The 18,417-nt window shown below is 40.0% G+C and overlaps 1 protein-coding gene across 2 annotated transcripts in view; it reads right to left on the bottom strand.

Annotated features, from left to right (window-relative positions):
* Positions 1–2,303: 2,303 nt before the first annotated feature.
* Positions 2,304–18,417, bottom strand: part of MFSD1 (major facilitator superfamily domain containing 1) — a 91,328-nt gene continuing 75,214 nt past the window's right edge. The window contains exons 18-19 of one of the 2 annotated variants that reach the window (XM_066259042.1): positions 5,178–5,248; positions 2,304–4,659 (exon numbers count right to left, since the gene is read on the bottom strand). In XM_066259042.1, coding sequence (XP_066115139.1) covers positions 5,184–5,248 — 65 coding nt within the window. In that variant the 3' untranslated portion in view covers positions 2,304–4,659; positions 5,178–5,183. The remainder of the gene's footprint in view (positions 4,660–5,177; positions 5,249–18,417) is intronic. The other variant, XM_066259043.1, reaches the window with a different exon arrangement.

Genomic DNA, 18,417 nt, shown 5'->3' with positions numbered 1-18,417 from the left:
ATTTCTTATGGCTGAGTAGTATTCCATAGTGTATATATGCCACATCTTCTTTATCCAGTCTTCTATTGAAGGGCTTTTTGGTTGTTTCCATGTTTTGGCCACTGTGAACAATGCTGCAATGAACATGGGGCTACATGTGTCTTTACGTATCAATGTTTCTGAGTTTTTGGGGTATATACCCAGTAGAGAAATTGCTGGGTCATAGGGTAGTTCTATTTTCAGTTTTTTGAGGAACCACCATACTTTCTTCCATAATGGTTGCACTACTTTACAGTCCCACCAACAGTGAATGAGGGTTCCTTTTCTCCACAGCCTCTCCAGCATTTGCTATTACCTGTCTTGTTGATAATAGCTAATCTAACAGGTGTGAGGTGGTATCGCATTGTAGTTTTGATTTGCATTTCTCTAATAACTAATGAAGATGAGCATCTCTTCATATATCTGTTGGCCATCTGTATTTCTTCCTGGGAGAAGTGTCTGTTCATGTCCTCTTCCCATTTTTTTATTGGATTGTTTGTTTGTTGTTGAGTTTTATAAGTTCTTTGTAAATTTTGGATATTAGGCCCTTATCTGACCTGTTGTTTGAAAATATCATTTCCCATTTAGTTGGCTGTCTGTTTATTTTGTTGTCAGTTTCTCTTGCTGAGCAAAAACTTTTTAAAGGACCTGGGCTCATACATTTTAAATTGCATACCATTCTGAATAATGTGATGACTCTTGCACTGTCTCACCCCATCCTGTCCAGGACATGAATCAATCTTTTGTCCATCATATCCACACTGTAAATACTACCTACCCAGTAGCCACCTCAGTTACCAGATTGACTATCATGATATTGCAGTGTTTGTGTTCAAATAACCTTTATTATCAGAAGGGCACTAATAGCCTAATGTCATGTCACAGTGCCTATGTTATTCATTGCCTTATTTTATCTCAGTCCATATGTATTATATAATCTCACATTATCACAAGAAGAAGGGTGTGAATTCAGTTCAATAAGATATTCACATTACTCTTATTACAGTATATTGTTATGATTATTCCAGTTTATTATTAGTCATTATTGTTCATCTTTTACTAAGTCAAATTTATAAATTAAACTTATATATAGGTATGTATATATAGGAAAAATATAATATATACAGAGTTCAATACTAATTGTGGTTTCATGCATTTACTGTTGGTTCAAACCTGGGAAATCTCAGTGCACAGTACACAGATTAGGCTATCTTGATGTGAATCCTAATGTAAAAGACTTGTTGTACATCAAAAATCCGCTGTTTTCTTAGAACCAGAAGGACCCTATCTTATTCCATGTGGACATCACATTGGGAAACTAGCAATGAGGCAGAAGCCCTATACTGCATCGACTCTCAGCCTCTGTGGTCATCTTTTTCCTGAAAAATTTCTAAGCCTTGACTATACCAATCAGAACATGTGTGTGTGCACATGTGCATGTGTCTGTGTGCATGTGTGTGTGTGTGCACGTGTGTGTGTGTGTGTGTTCTGCTGTTGTCAGTCCATAATCTACCTGACACCACAGGCAACCAGGTTGGCCAGCTCCATGATTGAGGGAAAGACTACATGAGATGAGGGTAAATTGCAACGCAAGGACAAGACCACACAGGACCTTGTAGTCATGGAACGACACTTGAGATTTATTCTGAAGAACAGCAAGAAGACAGTGGAAAGTTTAGAAGGGCAAATGGTTTGATTTATGCTTCATACACACCATCCTGACTGCTGTGGTTAGAGTAGAAGTTGGCATGGAGACTACTGAGGGGGATGGCTGAAGTGGGAAAGCAAGAAATTACAGTGTCAAAAACCAGGGTGGTGTGGATGGTTTGACAGATATTTGATAGGACTTGGTGATGGACTATGTGGGAGAAGGGAAAAGAGAAAAATGGAGAATGATTTCTAGGAATTTTGGTTGAGAAACTGTAGGCATATGGTGTCACGTAATGAAATGATAAAGAAAGTTGAGCAGAGAGATAGATTTGGTGGGAGAAAAAAAGAGAAAATTAGAAGCCCACTCTTGGCTGTCTTAGGTTGCTAAGTATAAAGTTGGAGATATACAATCTAGAGATTCGTAATAGAACAGGGTTGTAGATGTGACTAGGGAGTTACTAAGATATGAATAGTGTGAATAAAACAAGCTGACACACTGTTAGAAATTATTCTACCAAAAAAAACAATTTATTTTTCTCAAATAAATCAATAACCAGAAAATCTAGACAAAGGACCTTATGGTTTCTGGATAGATATTGGGTTTATGAACTTATAAAGAAATAAAGTTATGGAATAAAATTATTGAGGTCATTAACAGTGCTGGTGGACATAAGACAGCTTAGGTGTATAAATCCAACCTCCTACCCAGACATATCCTAACATATACAATGTCTTATATCAGACATGTAGTGAGTAGTAAATGCAATTCCCCACAACAGACATGGAAAACAAGTTTTGCAGCAATCATAGCCTCTAGGTTAAAGATTGTATTCCATAGATGATTACAATAAACTGCTGTAATAAAGGGGGAAATATACCAAATGATTTTGTTACATTCCCAGCAAACAAACCAGCTAGAAATTCAATTTCACAAGGAGAAAAGCAAGTATATATGGAGCTAACCTTAACAGGACTTTCAATGCACCTGGCTAATATACTTTATTCTTTGTGCCTATATGGTAACTATTTGTAAATATTCTTCAACCTTGTCCGTCATCTTTGGGGCAAAGGATAAGGAGTAGCTCAGTGCTTTGCAGTCGCATATACACTGTGTCAACAATCTTCTTTCCTTTCCAGATTTTTCATTAAATATATTTCTCTTCAAATTTCATGGCCTACAATGTCAACTACCATGTTAGCTAAGGTTGACTCAAAGTGCCTTGGGCTATGTTAATCTTCTCCTTACACTGCAGACTGGATGAAATCACCTTGAGAGGAGGAACAGACCTGGAAGGGGAGAAGATCTGGAGTTGGGCCCGAGCAACTAAGGTTAGAGATGAAGTTGAGAAGGGTAATACAGTGAGGGAGATGAACAAAGTGAAGTCCAACATGCATTAGGAAAATGTGGATTTGGGGAAGTTGTTACGGGCATTTGTTGTTTTTGCTGCCCGGTATGCAGTCCCTTTCTTGTGGTAACAGGAACTCAGATATGCTTTAAGAAAACCACTCTTTCCTTACTTTATTTATTTAAGTTTTACTTATTTATTTTTATTGAATTTATTGGGGTGACATTTATTAATTTCATATTTCAGGTGTACAATTCTATAATACATTATTTGTATATTGTATTGTGTATTCACCACCCCAAGTCTCTTTTCATCACCATTTATCTTCCTTTTAATCTCTTCTACCTCCCCCCATACCTCTTTCCTTCTGGTAATTACCATACTGTGTCTGTGTCTGAGTTTTTTCTTTGCTTAATCTCTTCACCATTTTCATCCAGCCCCTAACCCCCACCACCTTGACAGCTGTCAGCCTGATCTCTATAAGTCTGATTCTATTTTATTTATTAGTTTATTGTGTTCATTAGATTCTACATATAAGTGAAATCATACTGTATTTGTCTTTCTCTGATCTGCTTAGGGTCTTCCTGAAGGGATTTGGTTCTCTCCTCACATTAATAGCAAGGAATTTGGGTGAAGTTAATTCTCCTTAGGTCCTAGGGTATAGAATTTAATGAAGGCCTAAGCTAATCAATGCATTCCATCTGCTTTGCCACAGTGACTGGTTCAGTGATAAACAGAGTTTAGGACAAGACAGTAGAACCAATCAATGCTAATCCCAGGACTTCCTGGTTGAGGCATAATATTTCCTGCTGGATTTCACATAATTAAATAAAAATGTACAGTTTATTGTAGCTTCTCTACTATGAGGGGAGAGTATGCATGAGAATGGAGCCAATTTGGAGGAAGTTGAGCCAAGAATATATATAGAGAAAGCAGTGTTAATAGTATTACCTGAGCTCCTGCATCAGACTATACCTAAAGCCAGCCTCACTGAGACAATAATTATGAGTCGATAGATTACTGTTTAGTGCCTGATTGATGGTGGCATAGTGGATTGAGTGGTCTGGGATGTTGAGAACACCAGTTCGAAACCCCAGCATTGCCAGCTTGAGCGTGGGCTTGCCAGCTTGAGCACAGGATCATTAATTTGAGTACAGGATCATCAACATGACCCCAAGTTTGCTGGATTGAACCCAAGATTACTGCCATGAGCAAGGGGCCACTGGCTTGGCTATAGTCCCCATGTCTAGGCATATATGAAGAGCAGTCGGTAAAAAAAAAAAAAAAAAAAAGCTGAAGTGAAGCAACTACGAGTTGGTGCTGCTCATTTATCTCCTCTTCTTCTCTTCCTGTCTCTCTATAAATAAATAAATAAATAAATAAATAGTCATGTAGCATGGCCACCTGTGGAATGGATTTCCCACCAGCCATGAAGTCCTAAGTAATGAAGAAAGCAAGAGAATTGACTGACTGACTGATTCAAGAAATGCTCTACTCTGATATATCATGATTAGAGGTTTAACTTGAGTCAAAGTTTCTGAGAATTTAGCACCATGGAGGCCACTGGGAATCTTGACGAGATCAGCTTCTGTGCACAGGTGGATTGGAAACCAGATCCATGAAAATGGATTATCAGTCATGGCTCCTAATTGATAAAAAAAAGAGCAGAGTTAGGAAACCAGGAGATCTGGACTCCAGATACAGTTCAGCCACTGACCAGCTGTGTGACCTTGGACAAACCTCACTTAACCTCCTGAGGTTTAACATTTTCCTCACCTATCAAGTAATCACCCCACCTTATCACCAGGGGCCCTTTTGCTCTAAAATTCTCAGTATTTTGTTATTTTCAGCAAAGCTATTCTGTTCTGAAACTTAGTGGAAGAAGAAGTCATTCTTATTAGCATTCTCTCCTATGTTTCTTATTAGCATTCTCTCCTATGCTGATAAATTAAACTCTCCTTGGCTTGCTTTTCATGTCATAGAATCATTTCAGTGAAGGCCATGTCTCTGTTGTGGCTGGCTTGCACAGAGCACTGGGGTGTGCCCCTGGTTCTGGCATTCCAGACTGAGTCTCTTCTCTGTGATCACCCATACTAACATTGTCCCCATATGTCCTCTGTGTTTTGGGGTCTCTATTTCACTTCTACTCATTGTTGCTCTCACCATTCATTAAAGACACAAGCTATGGGCTCCACAGTATCTGTCCAGGAGAGTTTCACAGGCCTTCTGTTCCTCTAAAAGACAAAGATGTTTGCTAATTAGCTTTTGTTCTTGGCAGGGTCTTTTCTGGAAAGTTGACTATGCATTGACTGTTTACTTCATACCAGGGTTCAGTCCAGTTGCAAACTGGACTTCAGCCATAAATCAAACCACATACAAAAGATCAGCAGCTGTTAAAATGCATTTCTCTTATTTATCTCCATCAGGAAGACAGCAGAGGTTAATTTTTCAACAGTGTAACGCACCATATATATCAGCACTAACAATGAGCTTTTATTTGCCGAAGTTAGCTTTAAAAATAATGTTGAATTTTATGGTTGAAACATTATAGATCACCATATTTATGTCAGAACTTACTGGTGTAGAGGTGGACGTACCAACATCTACCTCCCAGAACCAAAGTGGATTACAAACTAATTTTAAGAACTATCATCTGGAAAAACCAACTTTGGACTAAACTAAGAGGACTCTTCAACCAAGGAACACTGAAGAAGCCACACTGAGACGGGTAGGAAAAGCGGAAACACGGAGAGGGCTGCCCAGCTCCCCGAAGCGAATGGCAGCAGGGAGAGACTCACGTGGCAAGAAGTGAGTTTAGCAGAGGGGGAAGGGTCCTGAACCCCAGGAACAAAGCCCCAGCCTGCAGCCCCAGAGCCCAGAAGAGGTGTAAGGACAGTATTTAGCTGGAAACAAGTCACGATACTATTTGTGAGAAACAGTCTGATTTCTCAGACCCAGGATCCTTCTTAAAGGGACCGCGCAGAACATCTCTCTAACAACCACTCACCCGGGGCTCCTGGGGATGGGGAGAGAGGAGAGGACCAGAGTAACAGGAAGAGAGTGTAATCTAGGAGGCACAGGGAGAAACATTTTGGGAGATAGCCACCCTAATCCCTGGGATGAGTCACTCCCCAAAGCTGAAGTGAATATTTTCCCCGGAAACAGCAATACCAGCAAAGGGAAGCAGGAGAGCAGCCAAACAAGCTCCCCCGTGGCACACAGAGCAGAGTCGCATAGAAGGAGGGAGCTTTTGGGTCTACAGTAGTGAGTCTTAGGGTTCGAGCTGCAACACCCCCACCCACATGGCTGAGGGCTCACCGGAGGATAGGCGGCAGTGGGAGACAAAAGCATGGTTCTGCTGGCAGGGGTGGAAGCCAGCTGGTCACCACTGGGCTCAGGTGTGAGCTCAATCTTGCCCGGCTGGGGAGAAGGGGGCATGCAAAAGGGGTCAAGTTCAGCTGCCGGCAGCCTGTAATCCAGCCTGAGGGAGAAGAGTGGGAACCCCGGAAAGGGTGGAGACCAGCCCCTGAGCAAGGGCACAGGAGCACAGCCTTGTCCCGCCTGTGCAACCCAGGCTTGCGGTCTGACTTGGTAGCTGGCTCCACCCATGGGGGTGGAGCCAAAGCCCAGAAGAGGTGGAGTTCTGCTACTGAGCTGAGCTTGGACAAACAGCTCTGCCCAGTGGTAGAGCCAAGGCTAGCAGCCATTCCTCAAGCAGGCTCCTCCTGCAAGGGCAGGGCGAAAGCCCAGAAACAGGCGGAGACCCGCAGCTGAGCAAAGGTGCTCGCCAGTGCCCTCAGGACCAAGCATAATGTCACACATGGGGGCGGGGCAAAGGCCAAGGCCACCAACGCTTGTGGACCTGAGCGCGTAATCACAGCCACTCCCGTGAAGAGAAAATGCGGAGGCAAAGAAATACAACACAAATAAACCAAGATAAATCCCCAGAAAAGGACCTAAGTGAATCAGATATAACCAAATTACCAGATGCAGAGTTTAAAATAACAATTGTTAGGATGCTCAAAGATATTAGAACAACCATAGATGGCCATTATGAAAACCTAGATAAAGAGATAACAAATATAAAAAAGGACATTGAAATAATAAAAATACAATATCTGAAATAAAGAATACAATGGAAGGAATTAAAAGCAGGATAGATGAAGCAGAGAATCGAATCAGTGAGTTAGAGGACACGATAAATAAAGGCATGGAAGCAGAGCAGAAAAAAGAAAAAAGACTCAAAAAGTCTGAGGAAACTCTAAGAGAGCTCTGTGACAACATGAAGAGAAACAACATCCTCATCATAGGGGTTCCTGAAAAAGAAGAGAAAGAACAAGGGATAGAGACTTTGTTCAAACATATCATAGCGGAAAACTTCCCCCAATTAAGGCAGGAAAACATTTCACATGTTCAGAAAGCACAGAGAACTCCATTAAGGAGAAACCCAAAGAAACCAACACCAAGACACATCATGATTAAAATACCAAAGCTAAATGATAAAGAGAAAATATTAAAAGCTGCTAGAGAAAAAAAGACTATCACCTACAAAGAAGCCCCCATAAGGATGACTTCTGACTTCTCAACAGAAACACTTGAGGCCAGAAGGGAATGGCAAGAAATATTCAAAGTAATGCAGAACAAGAGCCTACAACCAAGACTACTTTATCCAGCAAGGCTATCATTTAAAATTGAAGGAGAAATAAAAAGCTTTACAGACAAAAAAAAAACTCAAGGAATTCACTGCAACCAATCCAAGGCTGCAAGAAATGCTAAGGGACCTGTTGTAAACAGATCAAAGGAAAAAAAGAATATAGCAAAAGAGGAATACAGTTTTAAAGAAAAAAATGGCAATAAACAATTACATATCAGTAATAACCTTAAATGTTAATGGATTAAATGATCCAATCAAGAGATATAGGGTAGCTGCATGGATGAGAAAACAGGACCCATACATATGCTGTCTACAAGAGACACACCTTAAATCAAAAGATGCACACAGACTGAAGATAAAAGGAAGAAAAAAATATTTCATGCAAATGGAAGTGAAAAAAAAACTGGGGTAGCAATACTTATATCAGACAAAATGGACTTTAAAACAAAGACCATAGTTAGAGATAAAGAAGGTCACTACATAATGATAAAGGGAGTAATCCAAAAGAAAGATATAACTAACCATTATAAATATCTACGCACCTAATATAGGAGCACCTAAATATATAAAACAGACTTTGATGGACTTAAAGGGTGAGATCAACAGTAATACTATAATAGTAGGGGATTTCAATACCCCATTAACATCATTAGATAGATCCTCAAGAAAGAAAATTAACAAAGAAACAGACTTAAAGGACATATTAGATCAACTCGATTTAATAGATATCTTCAGAACCTTTCACCCTAAAACAGCAGAATATACATTCTTTTCAAGCACTCATGGTACATTCTCTAGAATAGACCACATGTTAGGGCAGAAAAGTGGTCTCAACAAATTTAAGAAGATTGAAATCATATCAAAAACTTTCTCTGATCACAATGCATTAAACTAGAAATCAACCACAATAGAAAAATTAAAAAACTTTTAAACACTTGGAAACTAAATAGCATGTTATTAAATAATGAATGGGTTAACATTGAGATCAAAGAAGAAATTTAAAAATTCCTAGAAACAAACGATTATGAGCATACATCAACTCAAAATTTATGGAACACAGCAAAAGCAGTCCTGAGAGGGAAGTTTATATCATTATAGGCATACCTCAAGAAGCTAGAAAAAGCTCAAATAAACAACTGAACCCTGCATCTAGAATAACTAGAAAAAGAACAGCAAGTAAAGCCCAGAGCTAGTAGAGGGAAGGAAATAATAAAGATCAGAGCAGAAATAAATGACATAGAGGCTAAAGAAACAATACAGAGGATCAATGAAACCAGGAGCTGGTTCTTTAAAAAGGTAAACAAGATCGATGAACCTTTAACGAGACTCACCAAGAAAAAGAGAGAGAGGACTCAAATAAATAAAATTAGAAATGAGAGTGGAGAAATAACAACTGACACAACAGAAATATAAAATACTGTAAGAAAATACTATGAAGAACTGTACACCAAAAAACTAGACAACCTAGATGAAATGGACAAATCCCTTGAATCATAAAATTTTCCAAAAATCAATCTGGAAGAATCAGAAAACCTAAACAGACCAATTACAACAAATGAGCTATCAAAAAACTCCCAACAAAGAAAAGTTCTGGGCCTGATGGCTTCACAAGTGAATTCTCCCAACTATTCAAAGAAGAACTAACTCCTATCCCTCTCAAGCTATTTCAAAAAATTCAAGAGGAAGAAAGACTTCCAAGCTCCTTTTATGAGGCGAGCATAATTCTGATTTCAAAACCAGGCAAAGACAACACAAAAAAAGAAAATTATAGGCCAATATCCCTGATGAACTTAGATGCAAAAATCCTCAACAAAATATTAGCAAACCGCATCCAGCAATATATGAAAAAAATCATACACCATGATCAAGTGGGATTTATTCTTGGGAGGCAAGGCTGGAACAATATTTGCAAATCAATCAATGTGATTCATCACATAAAAAAAGAAAGGAGAAAAACTACATGATAATTTCAATAGATGCAGAGAAAGCATTTGATAAAATCCAGCACCCATTCATGATCAAAACTCTCAGCAAAGTGGGAATACAGGGAACATACCTCAACATGTTAAAGGCCATTTATGACAACCCTACAGTGAACATCATACTCAATGGGAAAAAATTAAAAGCAATCCCCTTAAGATCAGGAACAAGGCAGGGGTGCCCCCTTTCACCACTCTTACTCAACATAGTTCTGGAAGTCCTAGCCACAGCAATCAGACAAGAAAAAGAAATAAAAGACATCCATATTGGAAAAGAAGAAGTAAAACTATCATTATTTGCAGATGATATGATATTGTATATAGAAAACCCTAAAGTCTCAGTCAAAAAACTACTAGACCTGATAAATAAATTTGGCAAGGTGGCAGGATATAAAAATCAATACTCAGAAATCAGAGGCACTTTTATACACTAATAATGAACTGTCAGAAAGAGAAATCAAGGAATCAATCTCCTTTACCATTGCAACCAAAAAAATAAAGTACCTAGGAATAAATCTAACCAAGGAGATTAAAGACTTGTACTCAGAAAATTATAAAACATTGATAAAAGAAATCAGGGAAGATATGAATAAGTGGAGGCATATACTGTGCTCATGGTTAGAAAGAATAAACATCATTAAAATGTCTATATTACCCAAGGCAATTGATAAATTCAATGCAATGCCGATTAAAATACCAATGACATACTTCAAAGATATAGAACACATATTCCAAAAATTTATATGGAACCAAAAGAGAATACAAATAGGCTCAGCAATCTTGAAAAGGAAGAATAAAGCAGGAGGGATCACACTTCCAGATATCAAGTTATATTATAAGGCCATTGTACTCAAAACAGCCTGGTACTGGCATAAGAACAGGCACATAGATCAATGGAACAGAACAGAGAACCCAGAAATAAACCCACAGCTCTATGGGCAACTGATATTTGACAAAGGAGGTAAGACAATACAATGGAGTAAAGACAGCCTCTTCAACAAATGGTGTTGGGAAAATTGGACAGCTACCTGCAAAAAAATGAAACTAGACCACCAACTTACACCACTCACAAAAATAAACTCAAAATGGATAAAAGACTTAAATGTAAGCTGTGAAACCATAAGCATCTTAGAAGAAAACATAGGCAGTAAGCTCTCTGACATCTCTCGCAGCAATATATTTGCTGATTTATCTCCACAGGCAAGTGAAATAAAAGACAGGATAAACAAATGGGAATTTATCAAACTAAAAAGCTTCTGCACAGCTAAAGACAATAAGAACAGAATAAAAAGACAAACTACACAATGGGAGAATATATTTGACATTGCATCTGATAAGGGGTTAATAACCAAAATTTATAAAGAACTCGTAAATCTCAACACCAGGAAGACAAACAATCCAATCCAAAAATGGGCAAAAGAGATGAATAGACACTTCTCCAAAGAGGACATACAGATGGCCAATAGGCATATGAAAAAATGTTCATCATTAATGATTAGAGAAATGCAAATTAAAACCACAATGAGATATCACCTCACACCAGTCAGAATGGCACTCATCAATAAAACAACACAGAATAAGTGCTGGAGAGGATGTGGAGAAAAGGGAACCCTCCTGCACTGCTGGTGGGAATGCAGAATGGTGCAGCCACTGTGGAAAACAGTATGGAGATTCCTCAAGAAATTAAAAATCAAACTGCCTTTTGACCCAGCTATCTCACTGTTAGTAATATACCCCAAGAACACCATAGCACTGTTTGAAAAAAAGAAATACACCCCCATGTTTATGGCAGCATTGTTCACAATAGCAAAGATCTGTAAATAGCCCAAGTGTCCATCAGAGGACGAGTGGATTAAAAAGCTTTGGTATATATATACTATGGAATACTACTCAGCCATAAGAAATGATGACATAGGATCTTTTACAACAACATGGATGGGCCTTGATAACATTATACTGAGCGAAAGAAGTAAATCGGAAAAAACTAAGAACTATATGATTCCATACATAGGTGGGACATAAAGATGAGACTCAGAGACATGGACAACAGTGTTGGGGTTACAGGGTGGGGGGAAGTGAGGGAGGGGGTTGGGGGAGGGGAGGGGCACAAAGATCATGGCTTTTCAGCATTTGCCATATTCCCCCTTTAATCTATAGACAGACAGCAAATATTTACTTATGGTGTTTCCACTATAAAGACTGTTGTCTTAGGGACAAATGCTGATGAACTATTTCAGCAGTTCCTTCTTCTTCAAAGACTTATATGTCAACATAGAGCTCCATGTTTCATAGGACATATTCAAGCTCACTTCATGCTCCCTGGAGCTTTAACACAAGGGAATGCACTTCTCTTTCTCTCTCTCTCTCTCTCTCTCTCTCTCTCTCGTTGTTGTTGTTGTATTTTTTCTTTTATTTATTTATTTTTTGTATTTTTCTGAAGATGTAAATGGGGAGGCAGTCAGACAGACTCCCGCATGCACCTGACCGGGATCCACCTGGCATGCCTACCAGGAGGGAATGCTCTTCCCATCTGGGGTGTTGCTCTGTTGTAACCAGAGCCATTCTGGTGACTGAGGCAGAGGCCATGGGGCCATCCTTAGTGCCCGGGGTGGCTTTGCTCTGGTGGAGCCTTGGCTGCAGGAGGGGAGGGGAGAGACGGAGAGGGGAGGGAGGGGGAGGGGTGGAGGAGTAGATGGGCGCTTCTCCTGTGTGCTCTGGCCGGGAATCGAACCCGAGACTCCTACACACCAGGCCAATGCTCTACCACTGAGCCAACCGGCCAGGGCCTAGGAATGCCCTTGTTGATCAAGCTACCCAACAGAAAATTATATGGAGCAATCATGACAGACTGAGCAAGTCAGTCTCATACTATTCATCACCAGAACGCTGCAGCCCAGTGTAAACTGTTTCAACTTTCTCGGGAAGCAGCACAGCAGATTGGGAAATCCTGTCCAAGGGCTCCTTCATTTGGAGTTAACCCTGAAGGACCCCTACCAGGACAACTTTGGCAGATGGATGCTACTCATATACCTTCATTTGGCAAACAGTCCTATGTCCACATTACAGTGGATACATATTCTGGATCTATAGTAACCTCTGTCAGAACAGGAGAGGCTGCTAAGCATGCTATAGCTCATGGTCTGTATGCATTGTTCTATTATTGGATTTCCTAAACTGGCTAAACTGAAAATGCTCCTGCATATGGAGCAAAAGCATTTACTGTATTTTGTCATGCTTACAATCTTTAAAGTTAAGGTATTATTAAAGTGTACTCAGCAAACATTTTAAGGTCAATTTAAAAAAATTGAAAAGGGGGTAGTCATATCCTGGAACTCCTATGGGTCTACCATATCATGCATTTTACTTAAAAAAAATTTACATTTCTTTTGAATGCTGATGAACAGGAGACACCAAATCTTTTTCACCTGCAAACTACTACCTTCTTTATTAGATCCAGCTAATAACACTGTTTTGTCTTTTTCCAAATAGCTCCAGATATATGGAAAAGATTTATATAGGCGGATGGGGATCCTCAAACCCCTCAACGAGATCTTCTGAGCATGGCTTTTAAGATACATAAAGGCAGAAAAAGCCCAATAGAGATCAGGGGAACTACCAGCTTTTAGGATACACCCTTAAAGGCTCCAACGCCCCAAAGGGGTCTCATAAGATGCCATCTGGGTCCTGCTTCAATAGTGGAAAGGAAGGTCATTGAGCTAAAGCCTGCCAGGCTTACATGCCTCTGCTGTGAGGAAACAGGGACACTGGAAGGGAGGCTTCCCCCTTGCTCCTCTAAGGGAGGGTTCAGTCTCTTCCAGCCCTGCTCCAGCCACTTATGATCTAACCTTGCCCAGAAAGCTGGGGTTTGCCACTGAAGGCTGAAGGTGCCCAGGGCCGTCGGCCCCATCTATGACACTGTGGTATTTCTTCCAAGAAGCAGGTAAACTGATCTCATTTGCACAAGGGCCACTTAACTATGTTTTGCTTGAATAGTCAGGTTTTTTATTCTTCCCTCAAAGATCTCTGTTGTGGGTGTTGATAGTCCTATTTTCTGCTGCTTTGCTTAATATATAGTGTTTCCTTTATCCCTCCTACCTCAATGCCCCATTCATATTTCAGGCTGGGACCTACTCCTAATTTAGAGCTCTCTTTCCCCCTTTTGCCAACTTCTATTATAAATCTACCTTTGCCACCCAGCTTAGTGTATCCCAAGGTTCTCTTTACCATGCCACAGTCGCAGAGCTCCAGGGAAAAGCAAACTGGTCTCATCTCTCCAGCCAGAGGAGAACAGAAGCTCCATATCCACGCATGCTGCAAATGGCTTTTCCAATCTACCTGAATCATTACCAGCTAGAAGCAGTGGTCATTGGCACTTGGACATGAGCTGCAAAGTATAGAATGGTAACAACAATTCCAGTGCCATGAGAACTTTTCCTGGATGTGGACTTTTCCTGGACTCCTGCTCCCTGTGACAGCTCCTAACAGACTGAACTGTGGTTGGGTTGCATTTTTCAGGGATTTGGCATGGTGATGGGGCCAACTTGGACTTGGTGAATATGTTAAGGACACTACTCTTTTATGGATTCTTGCTGTATTAGCCAAGAGTTTGCTTAAAGGCTTTTAATCACTGTAAAAAAATAGAAGACTGGATAAAGAAGATGGGGCACATATATACCATGGTTTACTATTCAGCTAGAAGAAATGATGACATCAGGTCACTTACAGCAGCATGGTGGAATCTTGATAACATAATGCAGAGTGAAATAAGCGACTCAGAAAAAAACAAGAACTGCAGGATTCCATACATTGGTGGGACATAAAAGCGAGTCTAAGAGACATGGACAGGAGTGTGGTGGTTATTTGGGTGGGGGGAGGGAAGGAGGGAGAGGGGTAGGGGGAGGGGTACAAAGAAAACTGGATAGAGGGTGACGGAGGACGATCTCTCTTTGGGTGATGGGTATGCAACAGAACTAAATGACAAGATAACCTGGAAATGTTTTCTTTGAATATATGTACCCTGATTTATTGGTGTCTTTCCATTAAAATAAAAATTTATTTATAAAAAAAAAAGAACTTACTGGCGTAAAAATAAATCAATAAAAATATTAATACATGAAATAATTCATTATGTTTAAATGAAACCCCTTGCAACTTCACACCTTCCTCTCGTATTTCACTGGGGTGTTTTCTAAGACCTCATCTCTGACAAGTTTTACTGAACATGACATCAAGGTCTGTTCCATTCTCTGTTACTACTGTTTTTAATCAGTTTTGCATATAATGAGGTTCAAAAACATACACTTGGTTCTTTTTGCCATATACATACATAACTGCATTCCATCATTAATAGGACTGTCAATTTAAATTTATGGTTTATGCATGAATAAAATATTTCAGTGTCAAAGCTCTGACTGGTATGCTATTAATAAATGAAACTCTCTTGTGTTGGAGAATAGCTTCAAATATTATATTTGCTACCCACAATTGTTTTGGAAACATGAGGAGTTTCTATTGTAAATACGTGCTTTAGAGAGCAAGCTCATAATTTAGACATTAAAGAAAAATGGAGTTCGGTAAGAAAGAAGCTCATTCTCTTAGTGTGTCTTCTCTTTCTAATGCTCTTCTGCATTCATAGGATATACCCAGCGCCAGCTACTCACCGTCCCCTTCTGAGAGGAGCTGTTTTTCAAAGCCCCCACAGAAAGAGCAACTCCAAATATTCACTGGTGTTGTGTGACCCTACTCTCAACTCTGTGATTCCATCTCAGCACCCCAGGAAATAAGGAAGGGGCCACCCATCCAGCCTACATGTGAGAGACCCACACCAGGCAAGAGGCCTGGCTGTTTCAATCCCCCAACTGGAATAATGGTGAATACCTTGGTCAATCAGAATCTCTTGGGAAATTTTCTAGAACTCTGTGTGCAGAGTTAGCCATCTGCAGCAGTAAAAGCCAAAGGGTACCCAGAGAGAAAGCTGAATCAGGGAGGCAAGGAAGAGCAGAAACCGAACAAAGAAGCATGAAATAGAGAAATAACAGACAGAATGGTAAAGACATGAGTTGAGTAGCAACAGAAAAAAAAGTCATTAAGGGTAGCCCTTAACTCTTCCCCCACTCCCTATTTAATTTATCACCATGTCACATTCATTTACTTCTTAAATATCCACTGAATCCACTCATTTCTCTTGGTTGCCACCTTTGCCACTTAAGTCCAAGACACCATCACGTTCTTCCTAGATGGAGCACATGCCTCCTGACCTATCAAGTGCTCCTGATTCCCACTCACCAAACACCATTTGCTCTCATCATGTCTATCTGCTTATACACACACACAAACATCAAACCCTTTATCAACTAGATAAATGGAGAAGGCTTTCATGCACTGATACAGAAGAATATCTTTTTAAAATATATTTTTAATCTATTTTTATTGGTTTTAGAGAGAGGAAGAGAGAGAAAGAGATTAGAAACATCAATCTGTTCCTGTATCTGCCCTGGCCAGGGATCAAACTGGGAATCTCTTGCACTTCCAGCTGGATTGCTCTAACCAACCGAGCTATCCAGCCACAGCCAGGAGAATATCTTTATGAACTCAAGGTACAGAAATATTTTTAATCCACATACAAATGCACAAATCATAAAGGAAAACTGATCATTTCAACTACATTTAAATTAAGAAATTGCATTCCTAAAAAAGAAATTCTATGTCATTAAGCCAGGGAAAGCCACAGAGTAGGGAAAAAATATCTGTAACATGAGTAACTAAAAAGACTTCATCCAAAATATGTAAAGAACTCCATAAAAATATCAATAAAAAAAAGACAGACAACTCAATGGAAAATTTTAAAATGAGCAAAAAGAAACTAGAAGAATCAATTCCCACAAAAAGATTCGGGTCTAAATCAGCAGGAACCCCTCCTCTGCCATGCAGAAGCAACCCAGAAGTATCTGCGGACAAAAGTGGAACACCTGATCAGGCAAAAGAAAACTGGGGTTAGGTGAGAAAATGCAGTCCCTTCATGTGTCTCCTCTCTCTGATGCTCTCCCATATGCACAGGCCAGGCTGTGTGCCCACCAGCGGCCTGGCCGGTGGGAGACAGAAACTAGTGAACAAATGCCTCCTCTCTAGCTCCAAGATGACTTTCCTGAGTGCACTGATTCTGGCTCTCAGAGAACAGCCTCTGGGGCTGAGCACTCGGTTGCTGTTTATGGGATAATGCGATACCACAGGTCCAAGTCTCCAGTAGCTCCTTCTCAGTTCAACAGGCCACTCCCCTTGTCCTTCACTCCTGCTTCCTGAGGTTGCTCTCCCAAATAAAATGACCTCACAGTGAACCTGGGCTCTTCTGCTTTCTGTGCGACTGAGGGGAAGACATCAGTCTCCCCATCCCTGACTGCTGAGTGTCCAGAGCCATTGTGATTCTTCCCACATCCCTACCCTCACCCTAGCAACACCTTAGCAACAGGGAAGACTGCAATGGTGGTGGACAGCACATGCATCAGGGCATGCTGTGCAAAGAACTTGCTGCCTGAGGGGAAGAGTGGGTGGAAAGATGGGACCCAGGTTCCAAGCCCTCTACTTTGAAAATACCGTAGACAGCTTACTACTACACCTAGAGCCCCAGGCCAAGCTGCTAATCTCTCTCGCTCCAAACCAAACCAGGTTTCTACATTTCTTCACACAGTACAGGGGGAAAGATTTGTGATGCCTTTAAAGATCTTTGTCTGATACTAAAAGGAAAGGAAAAGGGAAACGTTTAATAAAGATCTCCTTTCAGGGTCATAAGCCCAGAGGCATGAAGGACTTCTGTAACCACGAGACCATATCGGTATTTTCCTGCACCATCAATTAATGTTTAAAAAATTCTGTTTTCAAAGTGAATTTGGAGGGATCACACGTTCATACAAATGGAGTAAAAGATTTATATATATATTATAAATTATATATATATATATATATATATATATATATATATATATATAGCAACAAGTTTTCCAGACAGGATAACATCAGTTGCAGAGCAGACACCTTGTCTGTGACAATACAATGTCAGAGTGATGCTTCCCCATCTCTTGCCGTGTTTACACGAATTGGAAGCTGTCAATTATAGCAGATCCTTATAAACAGAAAACAAAAATGTGCAAACTGCTATTTAAATTAATTATTGAAATTAAGTATTCACTGTCTCTAGACAGTCTTCTAAATTATTTAAAGAATCCAATTTGCTTTCTTGTGAAAAAAATTAAAACCTCAGACTCCCACATTTTGAGACAATTCAGACATGAAAGAGAGAAGCAGGTACACAGCAGGCATAAGCCCATGTTGTAATTTATAACAAATTCATTACAAAACTATGTCAGTGCCTTTTATCTGAAGGCTTAAGGTATAGTTTAATCCTGGGTACAGGGTTGCTATGTAGGTCTCTCTCTTGATAGTTTTTTGTTTAATTTTATTTATTCTGTTACTTCTCTCCTTACCATTATCTTCAGATCATGCTTTTATAGCTAGGGTTCTGTCGTCTATAACAAAGGCACTGCATCTAGTGACTTCAGGGGTGGCCTGCTCCTTTATTTCCATGTCTTCTTTCTTTGATGTATTGGAGGGAGGGGGCAGGTAGGTTAAAAAAAAATTCCCTGGAGATCTGGAAATTTTTTGAGTCTCTACTTTGTAAAAATCATCCAGGCTTTCCCCAGATAGGACTTCCACAGAACCTCTCTGTATCTTGATTTGCTCAGCTATAAAATGGGGGAATGTCTGCATGCTCATCTCA

The sequence above is a fragment of the Saccopteryx bilineata genome, chromosome 2, assembly GCF_036850765.1.
Source record: "Saccopteryx bilineata isolate mSacBil1 chromosome 2, mSacBil1_pri_phased_curated, whole genome shotgun sequence".
Classification (NCBI taxonomy): Eukaryota; Metazoa; Chordata; class Mammalia; order Chiroptera; family Emballonuridae; genus Saccopteryx; species Saccopteryx bilineata.
This window is presented reverse-complemented; position numbering and strand designations above follow the sequence as displayed.